The sequence below is a fragment of the Rhinoraja longicauda genome, chromosome 1 (genome assembly GCF_053455715.1).
Source record: "Rhinoraja longicauda isolate Sanriku21f chromosome 1, sRhiLon1.1, whole genome shotgun sequence".
Classification (NCBI taxonomy): Eukaryota; Metazoa; Chordata; class Chondrichthyes; order Rajiformes; family Arhynchobatidae; genus Rhinoraja; species Rhinoraja longicauda.
The window spans coordinates 129,543,329-129,567,868 of record NC_135953.1 but is presented as its reverse complement, the minus strand read 5'-3'; the positions used below and the strand labels follow the sequence as shown (position 1 = coordinate 129,567,868).

The 24,540-nt window shown below is 40.4% G+C and overlaps 1 protein-coding gene across 3 annotated transcripts in view; it reads right to left on the bottom strand.

Annotated features, from left to right (window-relative positions):
- rapgef2b (Rap guanine nucleotide exchange factor 2b) overlaps positions 1-24,540 on the bottom strand; it is a 262,350-nt gene that overhangs the window by 177,699 nt on the left and 60,111 nt on the right. For all 3 annotated transcript variants that reach the window (XM_078406666.1, XM_078406684.1, XM_078406675.1), the window contains exons 2-4: positions 21,588-21,658; positions 16,964-17,020; positions 11,630-11,713 (exon numbers count right to left, since the gene is read on the bottom strand). In XM_078406666.1, coding sequence (XP_078262792.1) covers positions 11,630-11,713; positions 16,964-17,020; positions 21,588-21,658 — 212 coding nt within the window. The remainder of the gene's footprint in view (positions 1-11,629; positions 11,714-16,963; positions 17,021-21,587; positions 21,659-24,540) is intronic.

Here is a 24,540-nt window from a genome sequence, read left to right as displayed (position 1 = left end):
TGTTTTTTGTTCATATGTATACTTAGGAATGTTTGAATCTAGTACCAATTCATATGAACCTTTACACAGTGACCTACACATGCAATTGGCATGCTAGCTAATGGCCAGCATATGGAAGACATGCAAACATGTTGAGCTATAATAATTGATCAAATAGTTGGCAGTTGGAGTCTTGAAAACAGCATAATTTAATACATTCTCGGCATTCCTTCAAAGTATCAATGGTCCAATGGTGCTTTATTGTCACATGTGCAAACGCACAGCAAAATTCTTTTTTTGCATATGGTCCAGTAAAGTATTGCCATACCCAAGCACAACCCCGATTAGCAACGTGTATAGAAAAAGTCCACTGAGACAGCATGCAAGAGGTTCCATTCCAAAGTCCAGTCTGTGCTCTCGGTCTTATGGAGTAGAACCCGATCCAGGCGAACCCCAGGCTGTTGCGGGCCTCCGGTCGTCTCCTTCGACTGATCATCCAGCGAACCGGTAGTCCATCTCCTTGCCCGTCCACCTTTGTGCCCCAGGAGCACCTCCTGCAGCCAAACCTGAGAGCACTGAAGGCAAAACCCCAGTTCACACTCCTACCGGCCTTGCTCCTCGTGTCCACCGTCGCTGGCTCTCTCCTCTCCGTCTCCAGCTGTCCAGCTGTAAATCAGCTGGAAATATTCTCACCAGAGCCGCATTTAGAGCTTGTATGCTACTCCAATACTGACGGAATGTCACAGTGGCAGAGGTGCGGTACTTCAAATGAAACACGTGCCTCATCTGTATATTTAGATAAACCTGGAGGAATTTTCCCCGATTTCATAGCCAATATTTATCACTCCAAGAACACCAAAAACAGATAATGTGGCTAACATCACACTGTCGTTCAAGAGAGTATGGTAGCCACAAATTAATAGCCACGTATCCTACTTCACAACAGTAGCTCAACTTCACAAAATCAACAAGGGTACCTTACAAATCAGCTACACAACATTGTTGTTGTGAATACATTCAAGAGAGAGCTAGATAGAGCTCTTAAGAATAGCGGAGTCAGGGGGTATGGGGAGAAAGCAGGAACGGGGTACTGATTGAGAATGATCAGCCATGATTACATTAAATGGCGGTGCTGGCTCGAAGGGCCGAATGGCCTACTCCTGCACCTATTGTCTATTGTCTATTGTTTCTTTTAGCATCCTGGGGCATTTCATTAATTTTCAAATATACCAAAAAACCCTTGATCGTTTCTCTGTTATGATGCTTATCCTTCCTAATATTGTACTTATTTCTCCCTTAACTACAATATTAACATCATCCCCTTCTGTAATGGCAGCTGAAAAGTATTTATTAAACATCCCAAAGATAAGACACAAAAAGCTGGAGTAACTCAGCAGTTCTAACAGCATCTCTGGAGAAAAGAAATAGGTGACATTTCAGGTCAAGACCCTTCTTCAGACCTTCTTCTAACATCCCGCCCGCATTCGTAAACGTTACCTCTGCAGTTTCTAATAAGCTCCACTCTTGTTATCCTTTTCTCTTTTTATATTTACATAAGATTTTTCTTCGATTATACATGCAGAGATTTTTGATGCACTTTCTTTGGTTTCCAATTTTCCCTGCAAATTTCACCTCAAGATATTCTGTATACATTATAAGACTTAATGCCAGATTAAGTGTTGAGTATCTGGCATTAGTTAACTTGTTTTGGCATTCTCCTACCCTGCAGAGACCTTGAGGTTGAGCTCAATCAGATTTCTCAACATTTTGCCGTTCCAACCTTTTTCCTTGTAAGAGCATTAGCCCTGAAATTTCATTGAAGATAATCAATGTTATCCTCAATGCCTACCATTGCGCCAGGACTGATTTACTACAAAGTAGCTGGCTCCAGTCCTCTTCGCTAAATCACTTCTTGTATTAGTAACTCAGCCGGTGAAGCAGCATTGGTGGAGGGAACGGATAGGTAACATTTTAGGGTGGGACCCTTTCTCCAGACTGATTGTAGTACATGGGAGTACCCATAGCCATCCATCCGTCATCCTCTATTGAGTTATACAGAAACATAGTAAAGATGTATATGTATTTGTTTGCGCATGACATCAGCTTAATCGAAAATAAAGCAAGAATTGAAGCCAAGCTTCTTCACCCCTTCTCTACCTCCTTAAAATCTGCCTGTCAAGGGCCAGGGAATCCCATGTGTCACAAGATATCCCATCATTTCCAAGGAGAATTTGTGAAAGTCCTTGGAACAATTTATCAGACCCCTGGAAATCTTTTCTCATGACAGAACACTGAAGAGAATGCTACATACACCGATCAGCCAAAACATTATGACCTGATGAGCCAAAACATTATGACCACCCGTCTAATATGCTGTTGGTCCTCCGTGTGCAGCCCCACACGCAGCAGGGTGCAATGCACTGTGTATTGTGACACATTCCTCCCGTGACCACCATTAAAATTTTCTGTGACTTATGCCACAGAAGACCTTCTGTCAGTTCGGACCAGACGGGATAGCCTTCGTTGCCCTCGCGCATCGATGAGCCTTGGGTGCCCAACACCCTGTCGCCGGTTTGTGGTTTGTCCCTTCTCGGACCACTGTCGGTAGGTACTCACCACTGCTGACCGGGAGCACCCCACAAGCCTTGCCATTTCAGAGATGCTCTGACCCAGTCGTCTGGCCATAACAATTTGGCCCTTGTCAAAGTCGCTCAGGTCTTCACTCCTGCCCATTTTTCCTGCATCCAACACATCAACTTCAAGAACTGACTGTTCACTTGCTGCCTAATATATCCTACCCCTTGACAGGTGCCATTGTAACAAGATAATCAATGTTATTCACTTCGCCTGTCAGTGGTCATAATGTTTTGGCTGATCAGTGTATATCTACCGTAGTTTAAAAAACAGGCCAGAGGCAAGCTGTTCTGTGGCAAGTGATTTGCCACCTGACTCTCTAACGTCATTTAACCAGAGAAGATGGATGTCCGAAGCAATATATCCACACCAGGATGCATTCCTGATTATAGTTTCATTGCAGACAAATTTAATTAATTCCTGGAAGAAAAGTTGCCAAAAGTAAAAATTGTTTTATGAAGCAAATAGTAGTTTCTGCACAACACATGAGCATAATTGTCCCAATAATATGAAGAATTAATCGGTGTTTTCTGCCAATGCATTATAGAAATGAACTGTTTCTTACATAAAAGATTCCAGAGCTATTATTTGGAGCCAGTCACATTGTAAAACTTGTTTCCTTACTGAAATATAGAACAAAATGCTGAAGGAACAGAAATTGAGGCTCCAGTCAGGAAGAGAGAGGCATGGGTCAGATATTGGCAGCTAACATCAAACATATCCCTGGAGATGTTTAGGGGATTGAGAAGCATATTTAAGATGAAAATTAGGAGGTCAAAAAGGGTGTGATAGCTCTGATAGGTAAGATTGCACCTCAGAAACTAAATTGGTCATTCATGTGTGGAGCCACAAGAGATGGGCAAAGTCCTCAATAAATATCTCATCTCTATTTTTACTGCAGAGAAAGGTCTGGACAAGAAATCTTGAGAAAGTTAATCATAATAACTTGAGGACCGTTCATCTTAAAGTCAAGGAAGTTGTGGATATCCTAAAACGTATTCAGGTAGATAAATTTATCGGGCCTGATCAGGTATATTATCCAAGACACTGTGGGAAGCAAGAAGAAATTGCAGGAGTCCTAATTTAGATGCACAAATCATCATTAGACATGGGTGAGGTGCCAGAGGACTGGAGGATGGCCAATGTTGCGGCTCTATTTCAGGGCTGCAAAGAAAAGCCTGGTATCTTGTAGACCAGTAAGCCTAACATTTGTGGTTGGAAAGTTACTAGAGATAATTCTGAAGGATAGGATAGAAATGCATTTGGAATAGTCAGCGTGGTTTTATGTGTGGGAGATCATGTCTCATGGATTTGCTTGAGTTTTTTGAAGAAGTAGCCAATGAGGGCAGGGTAGCAGTTATAGTCTATATGGATTTCAGCAAAGCCTTTGATAAGTAAAAGAAAATAACTGCAGATGCTGGTACAAATCGATTTATTCACAAAATGCTGGAGTAACTCAGCAGGTCAAGCTGCATCTCGGGAGAGAAGGAATGGGTGACGTTTCGGGTCGAGACCCTTCTTCAGACTGTTGAAGGGTCTCGACCCGAAACGTCACCCATTCCTTCTCTCCCGAGATGCTGCCTGACCTGCTGAGTTACTCCAGCATTTTGTGAATAAGCCTTTGATAAGGTTCTGCATGGCGGGCTGTTCAGGCAGGTTAGATCATATGGGATCCAGGCAGAGTTATCTAACTAGATTCAGAAGTGGCGGTGGAGGCCATCGACTATATCGCCTTGCCAGGTTGACCCCTGCAAGTTGACCCAGTGCCACCGCATGATTACAGACTTTTAAGACCAAGTTAAGAATCTACATTTTTAAGAACTTTCAACTTAAAGGATGCACGGTGGTGCCAGAAACATAGCAACTCTTAACTACTGCTTCAGTGAAATCTACTATACATACTCTTGTACTTAAATACAAGGTGTATGTTGGTCGGAGTGGGCAAGTAGAGCAGAGGGATCTAGGGGTAGAGGTACATAGTTCCTTGAAAGTGCCTTACAGGTAGATAGGGTGATCAAGAAGGCTTTCAGCACATTGGTCTTCACCAGTCAGAGCATTGAGTATAGAAGTTGGAAGGTCTTGGTACAGTTGTGCAGAACATTGGTGAGGCCATATTTAGAGTATTGTTTTCTGGAAAGGTGCTGTTTAGCTAGAAAGGGTGCAGACAAGATTTACAAGGATTTTACCACCAGGACTCGAGGGCCTGAGCTATAGGGAGAGGTTAAGCAGGCTAGAACTTGATTCTTTGCAGCGCAGAAGGATGATGGGTGATCATGCAGAGGTGCATAAGATCATGAGAGGAATGGGGCTCACATTGTCGACCTCCCTGTGGTGAGCCCTGTCAACTGACCTCAGTCAGGCGAACGACAACAAACAGAGACAGCAGAAGCAGAAGCAGCTTCATAACTTCTGCTGCCTCAAACCCAAGAAGACGAGAGGAATAAATAGGGTAAATGCTCAGTCTTTTATCAAGAGTAGGGGAATTAAGAATCAAAGGACATAGGTTTAAGGTCACGGGGAAAGATTTAATAGGAACCTGAGGGGCACCATTTTTTTTTACAGCAAAGGTGATAGGTATATGGAACGAGCTGCCAGAGGAGGTAATTGAAGCAGGTACTATTACAATACTGAAAAACCATTTGGACAGGTACATGGATTGTATAGATATGGAAGGATATGGATCAAATGCAAGCAGGTGGGACTGGTGTAGATGGGGCATTTTGGTTGTCGTGAGCATGTTGGGCCAAAGGGCCTGCTTCCACGCTGTGCAACTCTATGATTGTGCTTGTGTATCGTAAGATTTTGTTTTACTGAATTGTATGCAAAAAACGGATTTCACTGTACCTAGGTACATGTGACAATAAAGTACCATTGAACCGTTGAGAATTAGCTTTATGGTTGGAAAAAGAGGATGGTGTTAAAAGACGGAAGCACAGAATAAAGTACCATTGAACCGTTGAGAATTAGCTTTATGGTTGGAAAAAGAGGATGGTGTTAATACACAAAGGAAGTCAAAGGGCAGGAGTAACTCAGCAGGTTAGTCAGCATCTTTGGAAAACATGGATAGGTGACATAGAAACATAGAAAATAGGTGCAGGAGTAGGCCATTCGGCCCTTCGGGCCTGCACCGCCATTCAATATGATCATGGCTGATCATCCAGCTCAGTAGCCTGTACCTGCCTTCTCTCCATACCCCCTGATCCCTTTAGCAAAAAGGGCCACATCTAACTCCCTCTTAAATATAGCCAATGAACTGGCCTCAACTACCTTCTGTGGCAGAGAATTCCAGACTCACCACTCTCTGTGTGAAGAAATGTTTTCTCATCTCGGTCCTAAAAGACTTCCCCCTTATCCTTAAGCTGTGACCCCTGGTTCTGGACTCCCCCAACATCGGGAACAATCTTCCCGCATCTAGCCTCTCCAACCCCTTAAGAATTTTATATGTTTCTATAAGATCCCCCCTCAGTCTTCTAAATTCCAGCGAGTCCAGTCTTTCCTCATATGAAAGTCCCGCCATCCCAGGGATCAATCTGGTGAACCTTCTCTGTACTCCCTCTAAGGCAAGAACGTCTTTCCTCAGGTTAGGAGACCAAAACTGCACACAATACTCCAGGTGCGGTCTCACCAAGGCCCTGTACAACTGCAGCAGAACCTCCCTGCTCTTAAACTCAAATCCTCTTGCTATGAATGCCAACATACCATTCATTTAAACTTGAGGCCTGTGACCAGTGGCATACCTTAGGGATCGATGCTGGGCCCCTAGCTGAATGTCATCTCTATCAACAACTTAGATGAGAATGTACAACGCATGATTAGTAACTTTGCAAATGTTGCCAAAATAAGTGGTATCGTAGACAGTGATCAAGAAGTACAGCAGGATCTTGATTGTCAGGGCTGAGGAACAGCAAATGGAGTTTAATTCAACAGTGAAGTGTTACATTCTGGGAGGTTACCTTCTGTGAGGCAGGACCTTCTCAGTATATGGTAGGGCTCTACCATTGTAGACTGTTTAAGAACTTTGGAGTGTTGTATTACAGCGGGATTTAAGTGTATACAGTTCCCTGAAAGTGGCATCGCAGGTAGTGGGGAAGCATTTGGCACATGGCCTTAACCAGTCAGGGAACCAAAATATAAAAGTTGGGACGTTGTTACAATTCAGACCTCCCAACGTTTGATTTTACAAATTCAGAATTTTGATTTTTTGGGTTGTGACCCTTCTTTACACTGAATGAGTGAAAGCTGGAAAAGAGAGGAGAGGGTGGCGAGAGCCTGGCGATAGGTGGATACAGGTGAGGAGGGTCATTGACAGATGGGGGACAAAGGCTTGGCCTCAGGCACTGCCAGAACGAGGCCATGCGCAAACTGGAAGAACAGCACCTAATACTCTGCAACAGTGGGAACAATGAATTCTCCAATTTCAAGTAATACCTCCCTTGCCCCTCAGCCCCACTGCCCCCCCCCCCCCCCCCCCCCCCTTCGAATCCTCTCTGTACCCTTTCCAGCTTAGAAACATAGAAAATAGGTGCAGGAGTAGGCCATTCAATACGATCATGGCTGATCATCCAAAATCAATAACCCGTTCCGGCTTTTCCCCCATATCCTTTGATACCCTTAGCCCTAAGCTAAATCTAACTCTCTCTTGAAAAATAACATTTTTCCTATAACACGGTGCCCAGAACTGAACAGAATACTCTAAATGCGGCCTCACCAATGTCTCATACAACTGCAACATGACCTCCCAACTTCTATACTCAATACTCTGGCTGATGAAGGCTAATGTGCCAATAGCCTTTTCGGCCACCCGATCTACCTGCGACTCCACCTTCAAGGAACTATGCACCTGCACTCCTAGATCCCTCTGCTCTACAACACTACCCAGAGCCCTGCCAAACACTGTGTTGGTTCTGCCCATGTTATACTTCACAAAATTCAACACCTCACATTTCTCTGTCAGTCTCTAGTTTTCCACAATGTCCTCGGATATATCTGATCAGGCCCTGGAGATTTGACTACCTTCATCACAAATAGTACCTTCAGCATCTCTTTGCCGTAACAACGACTGCTCTCAAGACAGTTCCATTGACTGCCCCAAGTTCCTCCGTCCTCCTGTCTTTCTCCTCGGTAAATACAGAGAAATACACATTGAGGACCTTGCCCATCTCCCGTGGCTCCACACAGAGTTGACTGCTTTGATTCCTGTTTTTAATACCATGCCTTGCCTTGCCTTCAATACATTGCCTTGCCTTGGCCTCAATGCCTTTCCTTGCCTTTTCTTTATTCGCTTTTCACTATCCAGGGACCTGAACAATCATTGCAGATGAAGCAGTAATAGTATACCAAACAACAAAACAGAGCATAATAAGTATGAAGAAACTGAAAAGCAAAAGACGTCAGCTGAAATGGAATTGAGACTCATATAACCTGTATTAGTCCTTCGTACCACTGTGTTTGGAATTATATCACAAAGCCTCAAACGGAGGCCTCACCAATGCAGCTTGCTCCAACCTATTCCAAAAACCTCAAAAAGGTCCTTGTAAGTTAACATCTAGGCCAAGAGTTTAATTTTAAAGTTCAAATCAATGAGACTCTGTCGGGAGCTTTGTGTGCCATTTTTGTGTGCGTAAGTACAAAGATGTTCTTGCCATGGGGGACTGCAATGAAAATTCACTGGGATAGCAAGGATAGATTTGGTCAGTTAGGACAATGTTTACTGGGGTATTTAAGAATTAGAGGGAATTGTAAAGAAACCTTAAATACTTTACAGGGGTCAGTTAAATGTTGAAATTGTACCCCCCTCCATTGTGTTCTCTGGCAGCTCGTTCCATTCACCATCTGTTAAGAAGCTGCATCACAGCTCCCTGGCACATCATTCCCCTCTCACCTTAAACCTATGCCCTCTTGTATTTGACTCCCCTATCCTGGGAAAACAACTGCAACCATTTGCCTCATCTAAACCCTCAAGTAATATATCTTTGTAAAGTCACCCTCCAGCCTCCTACACTCCTGGGGAAAAAAATCCTAAACTATCCAAACTCTCCTTATAACTCAAGCCCTCCAGTCCCAATAACATCCTCGTGAATCGTTTCTGTACCTTTTCCAGCTTAATGACATCCTGCCTACAGCTGAGCGATCTGAACTGAGCATAAGACTACCAGTGCAATTTCACCAACAACTTGTACAGCTGTGATGTAATGCCCTGGTTCCTGTACTCAGTGCTGTGACTAATGAAGGCAAGCACGTCAAGTGCCTCTTAAGGGCCTGTCCCACTTAGGCGATTTTAAGGCGACTGCCGGCGACTAGGCTGTCGCCGACAGTTCGCCAGGGTGTCGCGGGCATGATCGTGAGGAGTCTTCAAAGAATCGTAGTGGATCTCGGCGCATCGCTGAGAAATTAACCGGATTGAAATTTTTCTGCGACAGCTGGCTTGTCGCCAGGTATCGTTGCTTATTGTAGGCGCTGTTGCATGCTGTCCCCAGGTTTGCTAGGTTGTCACAGATGCATTTAGAAGCACATAATATTAAATTAAGTCAAGTCATTTGAAGATACCATAAAATACTTGTGTTTAACCAATTTATTTACCATCAGGGCATTTGACAGGTAGATTGGAGGCGACAGTTTGACGGTCAGGTAAGCATGGGAATTTTGCAATGTTTATGGCCATCAGGGATTACTTTTAAAGTAGGCTCCCAACACAGATATGCAACCCAGAAACCAGATATGCATCTCCCGAAAATCTACATTTTCATAGAATGCCCACACTCGCTCAAAAATCCATTTAACCACATTTAAAATTAAATTTCTTAATACTGCTATTAGTAACCTGGAAGTCAATCCAGTTTATGCCTTGTTATCGTGAAGCTTGGTTTTCAAGTTACCCGGGCAAGATGTTATATTTGAAAACTCTCAAGTAATTATCGACTTGTCAATGATTTCAGCGAAGATTAGGACGCTGGAGAAGCATTGATAAACGTGGGAATTTTGCGATGTTTCCGAAGTCGGTGTAATCTCTTAGCCAGGTGCTAGTTTCACAAAAAAGTAACCTGACTCGGTATTGTCGTGGTCATTGTCGTAGGGTAAAAGAAAATTTTGGCAATCTGCTACGACTTTGACAGTCACCGGCAGTCGCCTAAAAAATCGCCTAAGTGGGACAGGCCCTTTACACTACCCTAACTCCATATGTCTCCATTTTCAGGGAACAATATACACGTACCACTAGGTCTCTGTCCTACAACATTGTCCACAGTCCTACCTTTATGGCAATACTTCCATATCTTTAATGGGCAATATTTCCAGCTTTAAGCATTAAATCTATACGTTTCATTTGCCTCTCCAGAAGTGATGAATATTTTCATTAGGTACAAATCAGTTACTTAAAGATTCAAGTTTGTAAAGATGTCATTCAGTGTCTTCAACTTTCCTCCAATTCAATCTCCTCAAATTTGCATGGAAAATGCAGTGACCATAACATTATATAAATATCTATGAAGCTAATCACTAATCAATTTGATGTTACAATGTAGTTACTTTATCAAAGGATGCCTGACCATTGCAATTTCTACTTTATAATATTTTGCACTAAATTCCTTTGTAAACAAAAAAAAAATTCCACTGCTTCTTTCTGGACCTACATGGCTACAGGAAAAAAATCAACAAATATTCATCCACAGTCTCAAAGAATTGTTCTATTGGTCATCCACATTATACAATAAATTTAACAGAAGAGATACACGTCATTTGTTTTAATGAATGATCCTTTATCGGAAAGCATACTGTTAACCCTTTGTAAAGTCATTGTGAATTTTGATCACACACCACTGGCAAAAGAAAGGTTTTTTTACAAATACAAGGTTTACTTTGAAACATGATTGTATGCACTAATTACTTCAAGCTCTGCAACAAATCTATGTCATGAGATGAACACCATTTTAGATCTAAGCCTCTGGGAATCAGTTAGATTTGGGAAACGGGGAGCTGGGGTCATTTAGTATACAGTTCTTCATGGTTAGAAAGTGGGTTGCTGAGTCAGGAAAATTGGATGAATTTTGCGCTGCATTAATTTTCAACTGTTGAGTATTTTCAGTTTACATGTAAAAACTATTCTTCACCCATTCCTTCTCACCAGAGATGCTGCCTGTCCCGCTGAATTACTCCAGCATTTTATGTCTACCTTCTTGCTTCTGTCTCTCTTCCAACAGTATTCTAACCCAACTTTAATCCATTGGGCTTGGCTGAGATGCAATTACAGCTGTGAATCAGCATTTGTTCTTTTTCTGCAGGTAGTTAACCATCTCTCATCTAAGTACCCATTCAAAGGATTCCAAAAATTTCCTGTTTTATTTTTCAGTAAAGGAACATTGATTGAAAGGAGAAGAGTCATCCAGGGGAATTGTTTCACAATAATGTTTAATAAAGATGCAACACTTTACCTTTTAGGGATGTAGCATTATTTGCTCAAATGTAAGATATGAAATTTGTTAATTAACTGGCAGAATGGCAAACCTAGTTCTCATTAGCTAATTAATTTATAAATTAAATGATACACCATCCTCAGAGTTCTGGAAATCAAGACCTTTCATAGAGTAAGACGCAAAAAGCTGGAGTAACTCAGTGGGTCAGGCAGCACCTCTGGAGAAAAGGAATAGGTGATGTTTTGGGTCGAGACCCTTCTTCAGCATCACTAATTCTTCAGGTCTGAAGAAGGGTATCGACCCAAAATGTCACCCATTCCTTCTCTCCAGAGATGCTGCCTGACCCGCTGAGTCACTCCAACTTTTTGTGTCTATCTTCAATTTGTACCAGCATCTGCAGTTATTTTCCTACCAAATATATGTTGGATTGTTCAATGGCCACTGTAGATTACTCCTACTGTAGGTACTTACAGTGTCATAATGAGCAAGTACACAACAAAACCCAGATGTTAGGATTAATTGTCACATCATATATAACAATTATAACATTGAATTTTCACACAACTAATGCTCTATATAAAACATACATGCATGTATTGAAAACATACCTGCTTCTGGGAAGAAACATAGACTCTTTGATAAATACGGAACCAGACAAGAGTATGTACCAACAGGTTCCAATATCATCAGGGCTAGGATAGAGAGAAAAAAAAAAACTAACACGTAAACAGACAATGGGAATATGCTCTAACAAAATTAACTGCACTGACATGTAAACTTATTGGTTCTGTAGGTTTATTAACACTAATTTACACAAAAGTCTACTGAAACAAGGTTTTGTATATTAGTATCACACAGCCTGCCTAATTATTTTAAATACATAATTTGTTGTTTTAATCAATTAGCATAATGTATTATTAATATATTTTAAAATGAAATAAACAAGTTAGAGTTTCAACAAGTACATAATAAAATCCAATAAAAACATAATAAAAACATAAAATGTTGAAAACATTCAGTAGGTTAGGCAGTATGTGTGGAATTTTCACAGATGCAGCTTTTAACTTGCCAAGTATTTCCAGCATTTTCATTTCTTAACTTCAGATTTACAGTATCTGCAATTTTTTGCTTTCAAATTTGCAATTGATGGACCACATTCTCAGCTTGCCAATAAATATAGCAAGAATCATATTTACCAATTTTAAATACTTTGCATCCTGTCATACGCTACCATTCCACATCACTCCCCACCAATTGTACCTTTAACAAGACATTCACTCTAGCTTTGCTGTAAACCTAACAAGAACTCCTGCCACTAGGTGTTGCTGTGCTGTAACCTTGAAACAAATCCCTGTTCAATGTTCAATGTCGAGATGTTTCCTGTGAGGACTGGTATTGTGCGGACAGAGGTAAGCAGTGCTGCCACCCAGCTATAGATGTGGGGCTCAGTGATGCACCCTGACCATCACGTTCCGGACATCACTAGGAACCAGCAGCACCTCCTTTCTGTGTTGACAGACTGGCCAGATCCTGCAGTCTCTCTCAGTACATCCTGTTCAATGCGTTAGAAGGTTAATATACCTGTAGATACTGTGTGTAGTAACTATGTCTCGTTACTGTGTCCACTTCTCTTTGTTTGGCTACAATCAATGAATACAAGTTCAATGCCCAGCAACCACTCTTATGTTTGTTAGCACAGGGAAAACTCAAGCCGAGGGAAAAGCATTGTAACCAAACAAATAGGGAAAAAAATAGCAACTTCTCTCACCTTCAACAGGTCTCACTTTGGCAGCTGTGTAGTCCCTGGCCACTATTTGCTGCACTGAGCTGCTGCACAGCTTGTCCTGACCCACCCACACCCTCACTCACAAGCAACCTTCTCCATACCAAGCAGTGGGCTCTTCATTACTACAAGATCACCAGCAGAGGGCAAAAAAATTGCACCAGAGATTCGGTACAGCAGCATGCAGCAGATGGGGAAAGGCTAGGGTTCACATCAGGTCTGCAGCACAGTTGGTAAGGCAAACTTTTGTACTAGGTTCACAATACTATGTCATTAACACATTTCAGTAATATAGTTTTATAATGGCCCTTTTCAGTATTGATTCCATTTGTGATCTCATTCCTAGGAACACATCCAGCATATGATTTCTTCATGAAATTGCTGCAATATATTGACCTACCTATAATGGCACTATAGAGCTTCACAATCTAAGCTACTGAACATACATCAGCTGAAGAAGGGTCTCGACCCGAAACGTCACCCATTCCTTCTCTTCTGAGATGCTGCCTGACCTGCTGAGTTACTCCAGCATTTTGCGAAATAAATACCTTCGATTTGTACCAGCATCTGCAGTTATTTTCTTACACTACATCAGAGAAATAGCAGTACTCGACAAATTCTACCTCACAGACTTGAAATGGACTATTTTTTGTAATTACCATGCAATGAAGATAACAGTTAAGAATTGCATAAGAACAAAATCTTTGCATTAAAAATCAAGATCATCTTGCAACTGCAACCCTACTCCAACAACCTTCCTCTGTAACACTAATTTCCCGTACAAGTCCGCAACCGATTTTCTGGCAACTGGTGGTCCGACACTTCCTGTAATCCAGACAAAATTATGAGCAGGCACATGAACCCCCCCCCCCCCCCCCCCCGAAAATGTGGCGCCTAGGCCGGGTGAGGTGGCCGATCTCGACTTCATCAGGACTTCTGGGGCCAATCAGCGGGTCAAATTTGCCCCCTGCAGCCAGGGTTCTGGAAATCCGGCCCGACCGGAGCCGGCTGATCCATTCCCACCGCCCGACTTCCAAGGCAGACTTTGTGGGACGGTACCTCGGCCGCTGGAAAATCGACGGAGGACCTGCATTAACATTCCTGAATATGTCTAGATTTTTTTTAAAGAGAATTTTAGTAATGTGTATATTATAAAATCTTTGCAAAGATGAACTACAGATACTTAGGAATAAGTTGTGGTTAAACATGCTACATCTGTTTTCAGATTTAGATTATTTGGCACACACTACACTTTGGATGGGAAGATAGGGGATTTTGTTTATGGCACAATATACCTGCTTAGACTATCAGGCAAATATCATAAATAAAAATCATATTTTAGTGCGATTAGATCAGATGTACTAAACTCAGAAGAATTCTGAAGCTGTGCAAATATTAGAAAATAAATTTGCCATATAATATAGTAGTGCTGATCAGTGTAAATGAAAAATCTGGAATAGCTTACATTGTAATTATGAAAAATATCATGCTGCACACAATAAGACCATTTGGCCCATCATGCCAGTTCTTATTCTTTCGAAGAGCAATTCTATATGTACCACTTTTCTTCTCTTCCCCTTTTCCAGTAATTTTATTTCAAATTTTGGATATTATCCAATTTTATTAGACTTTTTTCAAACTGACATTAATTGGATGATCTAGATCATAACCAAGTGCAGTAGAGATAGGACAGCACAAGACAGGCCCTTCAGCCCACAATGTCCATGCCAAACTTTTTATTTATCTTACATCTGTTGTTTGGTGACTAGATTTCCTGCTAATTACATATTTTTCTTGTTCTAATTTAGGTGAATCCAAAACTCTATATCCTATTAATAGCATCAAGAAAACTCTACATCCTATTAATAGCATCAAGAAAATCCTCATAACTGAACTCTTCTACTTAAACTTCCCGTAACCTCTTTTGCCACACGGACAATTCGGACGTTTCCTGCATTTACAACCTACTGAACATCTTTATATTTTTTAAATGCTCAAGACACTTCAAAGAAACTAAACAAAAATGACACTTAACTATCTCCGTGTGAGGTAAAATGACAAATGAAAGAACTCGATATTAAGGACTGTCTTAGAAAAGGAAAGAAAGGTGGAGAAATTCAGAGAAAATTCCAGAATCTAAGATTTCAGCAGCTGAAGGCATGGATACAAACCAAGAAGTGACTAAAATCAGTAGAGGTAAGATTAGAGAACAAATTATTCCAGAACACGATGAGAAGATTACAAATGGGGAAAGGATTTATTTTATTTTAAATAAGAGCTGTAAAATTAAGGCAATTTGGAGCCAGTACCATGTAGTGTGCAAGGTATGCAAAGTGCATGAAGGAGTCAGGATATAGACAGGATATAGTTTTGGATTCACCTAAATTTGAATGTGAAAGACGGGAGGCTAGCCAGGATGAGCTGAAATAATCAAATTTAGAAATAACAACACCATGGATGATGACAAGGAGGGGGGGGGGGGAAAGTGGCATAGCTGTGTGGCACTGTATTTGTGAAGAGTCTGGTTTAGGCTCAATTGCCAGAGCGAAATTAGTGACAAAAGAACAGAATTAGTGGTGGTGCCAAAGTCAATGGTTTAGTTTTATCAATATTTACTATGGGTCCAGTAGTGACACCAAACAAAGTGACAATTTTAGAAAACAACATATCTCCTTATCTTCCATCACAGTGAGGAGAGGGAGGACTGGAGGAGACTCACTGTGATGGATGTTTCTTTGATGGATGTTTCCTTTTTGTGTATTTTTGGGGTTGGGTGGTTTGAGTGCCTGTTTGATGCTTTTATTGTTGGACTGTGTTTTTGGGGGTTTTGGGGTGTGTGATTTGAATGTCTATTTAATGCTTCTATTGTTGGACTGTGTTTTGGGGGGTTTTTGGGGTTGGGTAATTTGGGTGCCTGTTTAGTGCTTTTATTGTTGGACTGTGGGTGATTGAATTAACATTTTGTTCAAGATGGCCGCGCCGTTGTGTTTGGCTGCCTGCCACTGTATGTTTCTTTTTTTTTTCCTAGTCAGATGTGCAGCACTTTGGTCAACGTGGGTTGTTTTTAAATGTGCTATACAAATAAATTGACTTGACTTGACTTGACTTATCCCAGTATATTTCACGTAAATCTCCTCTCCACTGTTGCTAAGACCACAACATTATTTCAACTGTTATGACAGAACTGGAGCTTGTTCAGGCAGTTACTATCAGCCCTACCACTTTTTTTTAAATTTGAAGTTTTATCATTTGTCATAGCACAATAAGAAAAATTCTACCTGTCGTTGAGATATTCTACCCTATTTTTTATTCATGTACTAATTGCTGCTGATAATTATTTTATGACATGACAGAACTTTTTTTTAAATTTAAGCCTGGCACTCTATATTCTTCAACCCTGAGCATTAATTTATACGGTGTGTTCTACTGTCTCCAAAATTCATTTCTACTTATGTGTTAGGAACTGAGCCCATATGTTACCACTCATCTCACAAAACCAAGTTAGGGTGATTTTTGAAGTAGTAATCTATTAAAACAACGTAACAAACAATGTCTGCATTATATTTGAAATCAAAACCAAGGAGGTCATTATCATCACTGCAGGATTTTAAAATTTGGCAATAATGAAACCCTTAACTTTACTGAATGTACATCTTGCGGTAGAAGAAATCAGGCTATTTGAAAGATTTACAAAAGTATTTCATTGTGTCGTTGCCAAGGGCAAATAGAATAAATGTATGCAAGTGACAATCAGAATATTTCTGGAGAGGGAGCAGATTGAGAAATATATGAAAAGTAGGCAGAAGGGTTTGAAGTCCCAAAACAGATTAATTTTAGACAATAGACAATAGACAATAGGTGCAGGAGTAGGCCATTCAGCCCTTCGAGCCAGCACCGCCATTCAATGCGATCATGGCTGATCACTCTCAATCAGTACCCCGTTCCTGCCTTCTCCCCATACCCCCTCACTCCGCTATCATTGCTCTTCCAATTTCCTTGATCAAAAAACAATTTCAATCGATAGAACTGAGCTTCATCAAACACATTGAAGATCTGTGCTCTATTTAAAGAATATTGCTGCACCATGAGGATTTTTCTCCATAATTCATACAACCAATCTAATATTAATATTTGAAAAAACAAATGCATTTTCACTTACTAGTATAGGACCTCATTTGCCTCATGTCGTTCATATCTGACAGTTTCACACATTAATCTGGAATGGAAAAATAAACACATTGGTCCCTTTTCTTTGCCAAATACTGATGGTCATTTTTAAAAAAATGTATTGCTCATGCAATAATTACCAAACATAAAAATGTAAAAGTTGAACGCCCAAATGAACAAAGATACAAATACTTAGATCAATCACATCTACAAAAGACTAAACACAATTTTGTATTTGTGATTTATGCCCTTTCTGGAAAAATGAACTGAAAGAATAAACAAGATTATTTGTTTAATTTATTTAAGACAGTTAATGCTCGATCTATATTAATGAACTAACAAGACTTAGAGAGAACCATGCCAGAAAGTGAGCCTTGAGATCAAATGAGCTTGATAGTTAGATTGTGTAACAGACAGAAATTGAACAATAAAATAATACAAAATATAATGTACGTGAGTCAATAGAAATTAAAACATATGCAAAAAATATTGAAATACTCAAGCAGAAAATATCAAAACATTGAAAACAAGGAAACATAATAAATAACAGCAGACAACTTCATAAAATGAAGCTGAGAAATAAACATCCCAGAAACAAAGCATAATAGAACATTTGCCCAGCTGGGTAAAACCTCATTTTGAGCTGCATCCCATCAAAAGATCCATAAAAAGTCAAAATTTACCTTCCCATCTTTAGATGCCAATAGAATGATGCCACATTCTCAAAATATTCGGACCAAATTTCTGTTCAGAGTCCCTTATACTTTTATACGAGCAATCTCCCCTCTACACCAAACTCCTGATACAGGATCTCCACCCGGAACCAGTAATCCTTTGCCTCCACATATGTTGACCGACCCACAGATGTTCCTCCAGCAGCATTTATTTTTGCTCTAGATTACAGCCTCTGCTGTTTCTTGTGTCTCCCTATTGTAAAGTTTTAGTCTGAACAACAATTACTGGTCATTCATTAGTCAATTTACAAGACCTGTAAAAAGTTACATTTCCACTAAAGAGAATGCTAAATTAAAGAAAACACCAAGAAAAGCCCTGTATGATCTTCTAAATGAACCCAGTCATGGGAATTATCAACTTCACCACCAATTTCCACCCTATACTGAAATTCACTTGGACCATCTCCAACATCTTCCTACCATTTCTAGATCTCACCGTTTCCATCACAGGAGACAGATGATTAACCGACATCTACAACAAACTCACTGACTCCCATAGCTATCTAGACTACACTTCTTCCCACCATGCTTCCTGTAAAGACTCTATCCCCTACTCCCAATTCCTCCGTCTATACCGCATCTGCGCCCAGGATGAGGTTTTCCCATACCAGGTCATCGGAGATGTCCTCATTCTTTAGGAAACGGGGGTTTCCTTCTTCCATTATAGATGAGGTTCTCACTAGGGTTTCCTCGATATCCCGCAGCTCTGCTCTTGCTCCCCCTCCCCTCATTTGTAACAAGCACTGAGTCCCCCATGTCCTCACCTTCCACCCCATCAGCCGTCGCATACAGCATATAATCCTCCAACATTTGTGCCACCTCCAACGGGATCCCACTACAGGCCACATCTTTCCAATCTCCATCCCTGTCTGCTTTCCGCAGAGACCGTTCCCTCCGCAACTCCCTGTTTAACACGTCCCTTCCCACCCAAACCACCCTCTCCCCAGGTACTTTCCCCTGCAACCGCAGGAGATGCAACACCTGTCCCTTCACCCCCCCCCCCCCCCCCCCCTCGACTCCATCCAAGGATCCCAACAGTCTTTTCAGGTGAGGCAGAGGTTCACTTGCACCTCCTCCAACCTCATCTACTGTATCCGCTGTTCCAGGTGTCAACTCTTGTACAGGCTCAGCGATCATGTTGTTGATCATGTTGTCTGCTCAGTCCGCCTTAACCTACCTGATCTCCCGGTTGCTCAGCACTTTAACTCCCCCTCCTATTCCCAATCTGCCTTTCAGTCCTGAGCCTCCTCCATTGTCAGAGTGAGGCCCAGCACAAATTGGAGAAATAGCACCTCATATTTCGCTTGGGTAGCTTACACCCCAGCAGTATGAACATTGATTTCTCTAACTTCAAATAATCCTTTCTTTTCCTCTCTTTCCATCCCCTCCCCCTCCCCAGTTCTCCCACCAGTCTTACTGTCTCCTACGGCATTCTATCTTTGTCCCGCTCACTCCCCTGACAACAGTCTGAAGAAGAGTCTCGACCCGAAACGTCGCCCATTCCTTCTCTCCAGGAATACTGCCTGTCCTGCTGAGTTACTCCAGCATTTTGTCTCTACCATGGGAATACTTACACGCAATACAAATTTAATAACATAGAACAAACCTACTATGATACCATGTTAAAATATTCATGACAAATTTCTCTCCAACTAAATGAAAATGGCTCTTGCCATAAAGGCAACAGGAAGATTTGGAAAGAATTTAACATAGGAAAACATGAGGTCATGTACTTTGGTAAGAGAAATCAAAACATTATCTAAATGTAAAAATATTGCACATGTAGGCAAAGTTAAGAGGATCTCAGTGTTCCATGTTCACAAATCGCGAAAGATTAGTAGGCAGATAAGGATAAAAGCATGCAGAAATATTATTAAGGTGTTAGTGCGGTCACATATGGAGTTACGTGCATAGCATTGATTCCCCATTTAATAATGTTAAAAAAAAGCATTGGAGGTATTCATAAAGCGATTCACTTGGTTAACTTCTGAGATGAAGGGGTTGTCCATCACAAGCATATTTTTTGGAATTCAGAAGAATGGGTGGTTCCCATTGAATCCTAAGGTCAAGATATTTCCACTGGTGGGGTCAACTTGAACAAAGCGACATAGTTACTAGATAGGGGACATAACATATTCTTACACAGAGTGGCATGTCTCCAGAATAGTCTACTCCAGAGGAATGCAGCGGCTAGGTCATTGGATGTATTTAAAGAACAAGTAGATGATTTGTTTTTCAAATTGGGGAATTGGGGGTTAAGTGAAACTGGACAGAAGAGAAAATTGATGCCAGAGCACCATCATCCAAGATCATATTGAACGGTGGTGTAGATGAATGGGCCAAATGACTTACTCCTGCTCCTATGTTCTTAAGTAACTATAATGCTGGCCAACAAAATCTACTAACAACAGCATGTTGATTATCTTTCAATATGTCTCAAACCCAAAACCTATTTCCGACCACTATAAAACCTTTTCCATTTTGGAACTTCCACTAGATTATACTTAGACTCGTATTTAGATCATGCTAATATAAACTGGCCACATAATGTTCCTAGTTACTCTGGACAAATATGTGAAATGGATTATTGTGAATGAAGCCATTACTGCATCGAGACCGGTGAATTAAGACAGAGACAGAGACAGAGACAGAGACAGAGACAGAGACAGAGACACACACACACACACACACACACACACACACACACACACACACACAGAGAAAGATATTTGTATCAGAAGTGCACCAAATAGCTTACAAAATCCATATATCAAGAAAGTAATATCAACACCGGGTGGCGCCACCAGCACTGATTGCCTCACCAACAGTCTTCTGATCTTTCTTCTGTTTTTGTTATTTTAAGTATGTGATAAAAGTATGCTTTAGTGCTCCTTGGTTTTTTTTTATGTGTGGGGGGGGGGGAGGGGGGAGTTTGGGAAACTTTTTTTCAATCTCTTACCTCGACGGAGATGCGATTTTTTCCTGTATTGTATCTCCATCTCCACTGCAGCCTAACATCGAGGAGTTGGCGGCCTTTCCTGGAGACCGGCCCGGCGCTTCACGCCGTGAGCATGGGACATCGCGGAGCTGCAATCCTTTGCCGGGGGTCAACTGTGAAGAGCTCCAACCGCGGGGCCGGTGGACTTTAATATCGTGAAGCCCGCGGTCTCTGGTAAGAAGAGGCCGACTCGGGAACTCCATGCCACAGAGAGTTCAATCGTCCCGACGAGGGAGTTTCGATCATCCCGACGTGAGGGCTTTGGACCGTCGGTTATGACGACTGCATCCACCAAAAGAACAGAGCTTCCACAACAGATGCCATGATTTTATAATTGCCTAGCTACAACTATTTTAACAAATTTCAGCTTCCAAATCTGGCTAAACTCTAAAAGTCAATGTCAATTCTCAACTTGTTGAGAATGTTTTTCTAAAATTCATATGCATTCTTTGTGGTATTAAAAAAATACGACAGTATAAGATATAATTTCACTCTTGAATATTTTGAATATCATCGAAAGAAAGCAATGTATTAAAATGTTTAAAAGGAAAATCAGCTTCTTTATTCAGAATCAGAATTACCTTTATTGTCATCCAAAAAAACAGGTCTTTTGGACGAGATTTTGTCACCCACAGTCCAACAATAAGGGCAATAAAATAAGCAATTACACACACAATCACAAACCAGCACAAAACAAAAAAAGAAACATCCATTACAGTGAGTCTCCTCCAGTCACCTCCTCACTGTGATGGAAGGCCAGAATGTCTTTTCTCTTCCCCTGCCGTCTTCTCCCGCGGTCAGGCTGTTGAAGGAACTGCAGTAAAATGGGTAAAACCTCTTGCAGTGGATAAAAGGTATACATCATCTTGAAATGGCGCTCTTACCTCAATTGATGTTCTCTCAAGTTTGACAGTGCTTCCATTCCATGAAGATAGGAATAAACTATCTCCAAATCCTGCAAGAACAATAGTACAAATTAATTATTTAATATTATCTTGCCAAAATATCATGAGCTACTTATGAAAAAGATTGCTTTGTCATTATTCATTCATTAAAAATAGATACGAATAGATTACATAGATTGGAAAATTACATAATAAATGGAAATCTATCTTTTTTTTTAAAAATTCAATTGAATGTCCATATTTCCTACAATCAAGGGACAATTAAACTCCATAAAAAAGATTGGAAAATGTTTTCCTTTAAATTACATTTGCTTTGACCATTCAAAACAATATATTTTCCAGTACTGCAAGAACCTTTTTGAATTATATAAAAAATACCATGAATCGTCCCAAGGTTAGTATATGGAAATGGTGGGAAGTTTGAAGCAAAGATACCAGTCAAATCTTGTTGCATCCAGCCTTCACCATCAGAGGTGTTATCCATGTTCTCCCCAGACCTGCACTTAATACAAATACATAAGTGGATTTTTGTAGGGCCATTGGATTCTCAAGGCCTCGACTGAACATTGGCTTCAGGCATCATAATCTGTAGCCCTTCACTCAGAATACACAGACAGGCTTTGAAAGGTGGTAAAGTTGGCGTCGGAGTTTTAGCATCTGCCGAGGAATACAGGTATTTAACTGTTTCTAATGTTCTGAAATATTTAAACATTATTCAAAAAGAAATATTTGATTCAAAATGAAACTAAAACTGCAAAACTACAAGAGTTTATTAAAATGCAGATTATGTAATCATTAAAATGGAACACAGGGAAAATGTTTTTTTAAGTCATTTAAATGAATGGATCACCAACTGCTTTTAATTGCTTTAATGTCTTTATATGGTCGGAAATGTGGATGTTCAATGTGAACTTTTAAAAAATGAATGGGATCACGAAAGGGCAAATGTTTTCGTGGCTTTATATGTTTGGAAATGTGGATATTCAATGTGAACGTTCAAAAAAAGAGTGATGGGGAATCCCAGCAATCCTGGACTTTACTGTAGCGCTCGACAACCAGAGACCCAGCACAGTGACTGATGTGGCACCACCGTTAAACAATAAGCCCTGGAATCACTGCAAGTTCCCAAAAGCCTAGAACTTGTTTTACTGTGATTGGCTGAATGTCCTGTGGAACACACAAACCACAGCCAGCACATCACATCAAAGACATGACCATGAGGTATTTAAAAATAACTAAATAAAGTTGATAAAAATAACCATGTCAACAAACATTGCATCTTTCACAACTGCAACTCTATCTGGTCTCCCACAAATTTTTGAGCTATTCTAAACAATTGGAAGAAATATATCACAACAAAAGATACTTTAAAAATAAACACGTTTTCATTTACACAATATATTCAAATATTTTTGTGGATGTGGGTTTATTGTATCCTATTTAAGAAAACTGACATTAAAACTGTCTTGGGGAAGAATGCTATTCAAATAAAGAGGATGCAAGCAACTTGAATCAAGGAATGGCTTACTTTAATGTATCAACTCAAGGCATTTAACATCTGCGCATTTTCACATTTCTTCAGGTCAAAGACTAAACGAAGAAATAGTCTGAAAAACAGCAGTTCAGCAGTTCCAGCACATCAGAAATCTAGGCAGCTGTTTGAGACAAGGGAAGAATTCTTGTAGGAACAGAGCCTTTTTATCCAGGATAGGAATTTTTACCTGAAACTAAAGCTGAGATGCTTTACATCACAACCACCTGGCCTACAGAATAACATAATTGCAAGCATCCAATTCTGAACCCAACATAGCAAGTCTTAGTATTAAATGGTCGATACAAAGTCAAGCCTTCATATTCATGTAGTCATTAGTAAGACCAGAAATCTATAATTGCTCTTATACAAAAAAGCTAATCAAAAATGTATAGCAACACTTCAAATGTCAGGTATTGTTAAATGTTCAAATGTGCTGCATCACAAAATCCGACTGACAACAAAATATTCACTACAGCAGATCACACTTTGAACTATTTCAATAAATGCCTATTTAATAATGTTTTGATAGGATAAAACTAAAATGGGTTAGTCAGTCATCAAGATCACCATAGATATCACCTAAGTCATTAGTCTCACAGTTCAACTCTTTCAAATAACATTTGTATAGTGCCTTTATTGTATTACACCTCATGGATCTTCACAGACACGCAATCAGAAAAAAAAATCACACTGAGCCAAGGAAAGAGACATTAGGACAAGTGATCAAATATATGATTTAAAGCATCTTTAAAAAGAGAAATAAAGAGCTCAGGAATTAAATGAAGATCAAACCAGAGAAGTGCGCAATAAAGAAGGTAGAATTTAAGAAATACTGATTTCTCAGAGGATACGAGATTGATCAACAAGTTGTAAAATTAAGTCATCAGTGGATCAGAGGTCAAAGTAGGACAGCTGAAGGAGGATCTCAGCTTGAAATGTCACCCATTCCTTCTCTCCAGAGATGCTGCTTGTCTCGCTGAGTTACTCCAGCTTTTTGTGTCTACCTAGGGTTCGTGGCAACTCCAACAGCCTGACCGCGGGACAAGACGGCAGGGAAGAGAAAAATACATTCTGGCCTTCCATCACAGTGAGGAGGGACTGGAGGAGACTCACTGTGATGGATGTTTCTTTTTGTTTGGTGTTAGTTGTGATTGTATGTGTTATTGCATTTTTATTGATTAATCTTATTGGTCTTATTGTTCAACTGCGGGTAATGTTTCATTTCACTACACATTTATGTGTATGTGACAAATAAACGACTATTGACTATTGATACATAAATGGCAACGGTCAAATTAGGCCATGAATAGCAAAGTATTAGAAGACTCAAATTGATGAAGAATGAAAAGTGGAAGGTCAAATGGGAAAGTATTTGAATACAAAACAGTAATGGAAGCA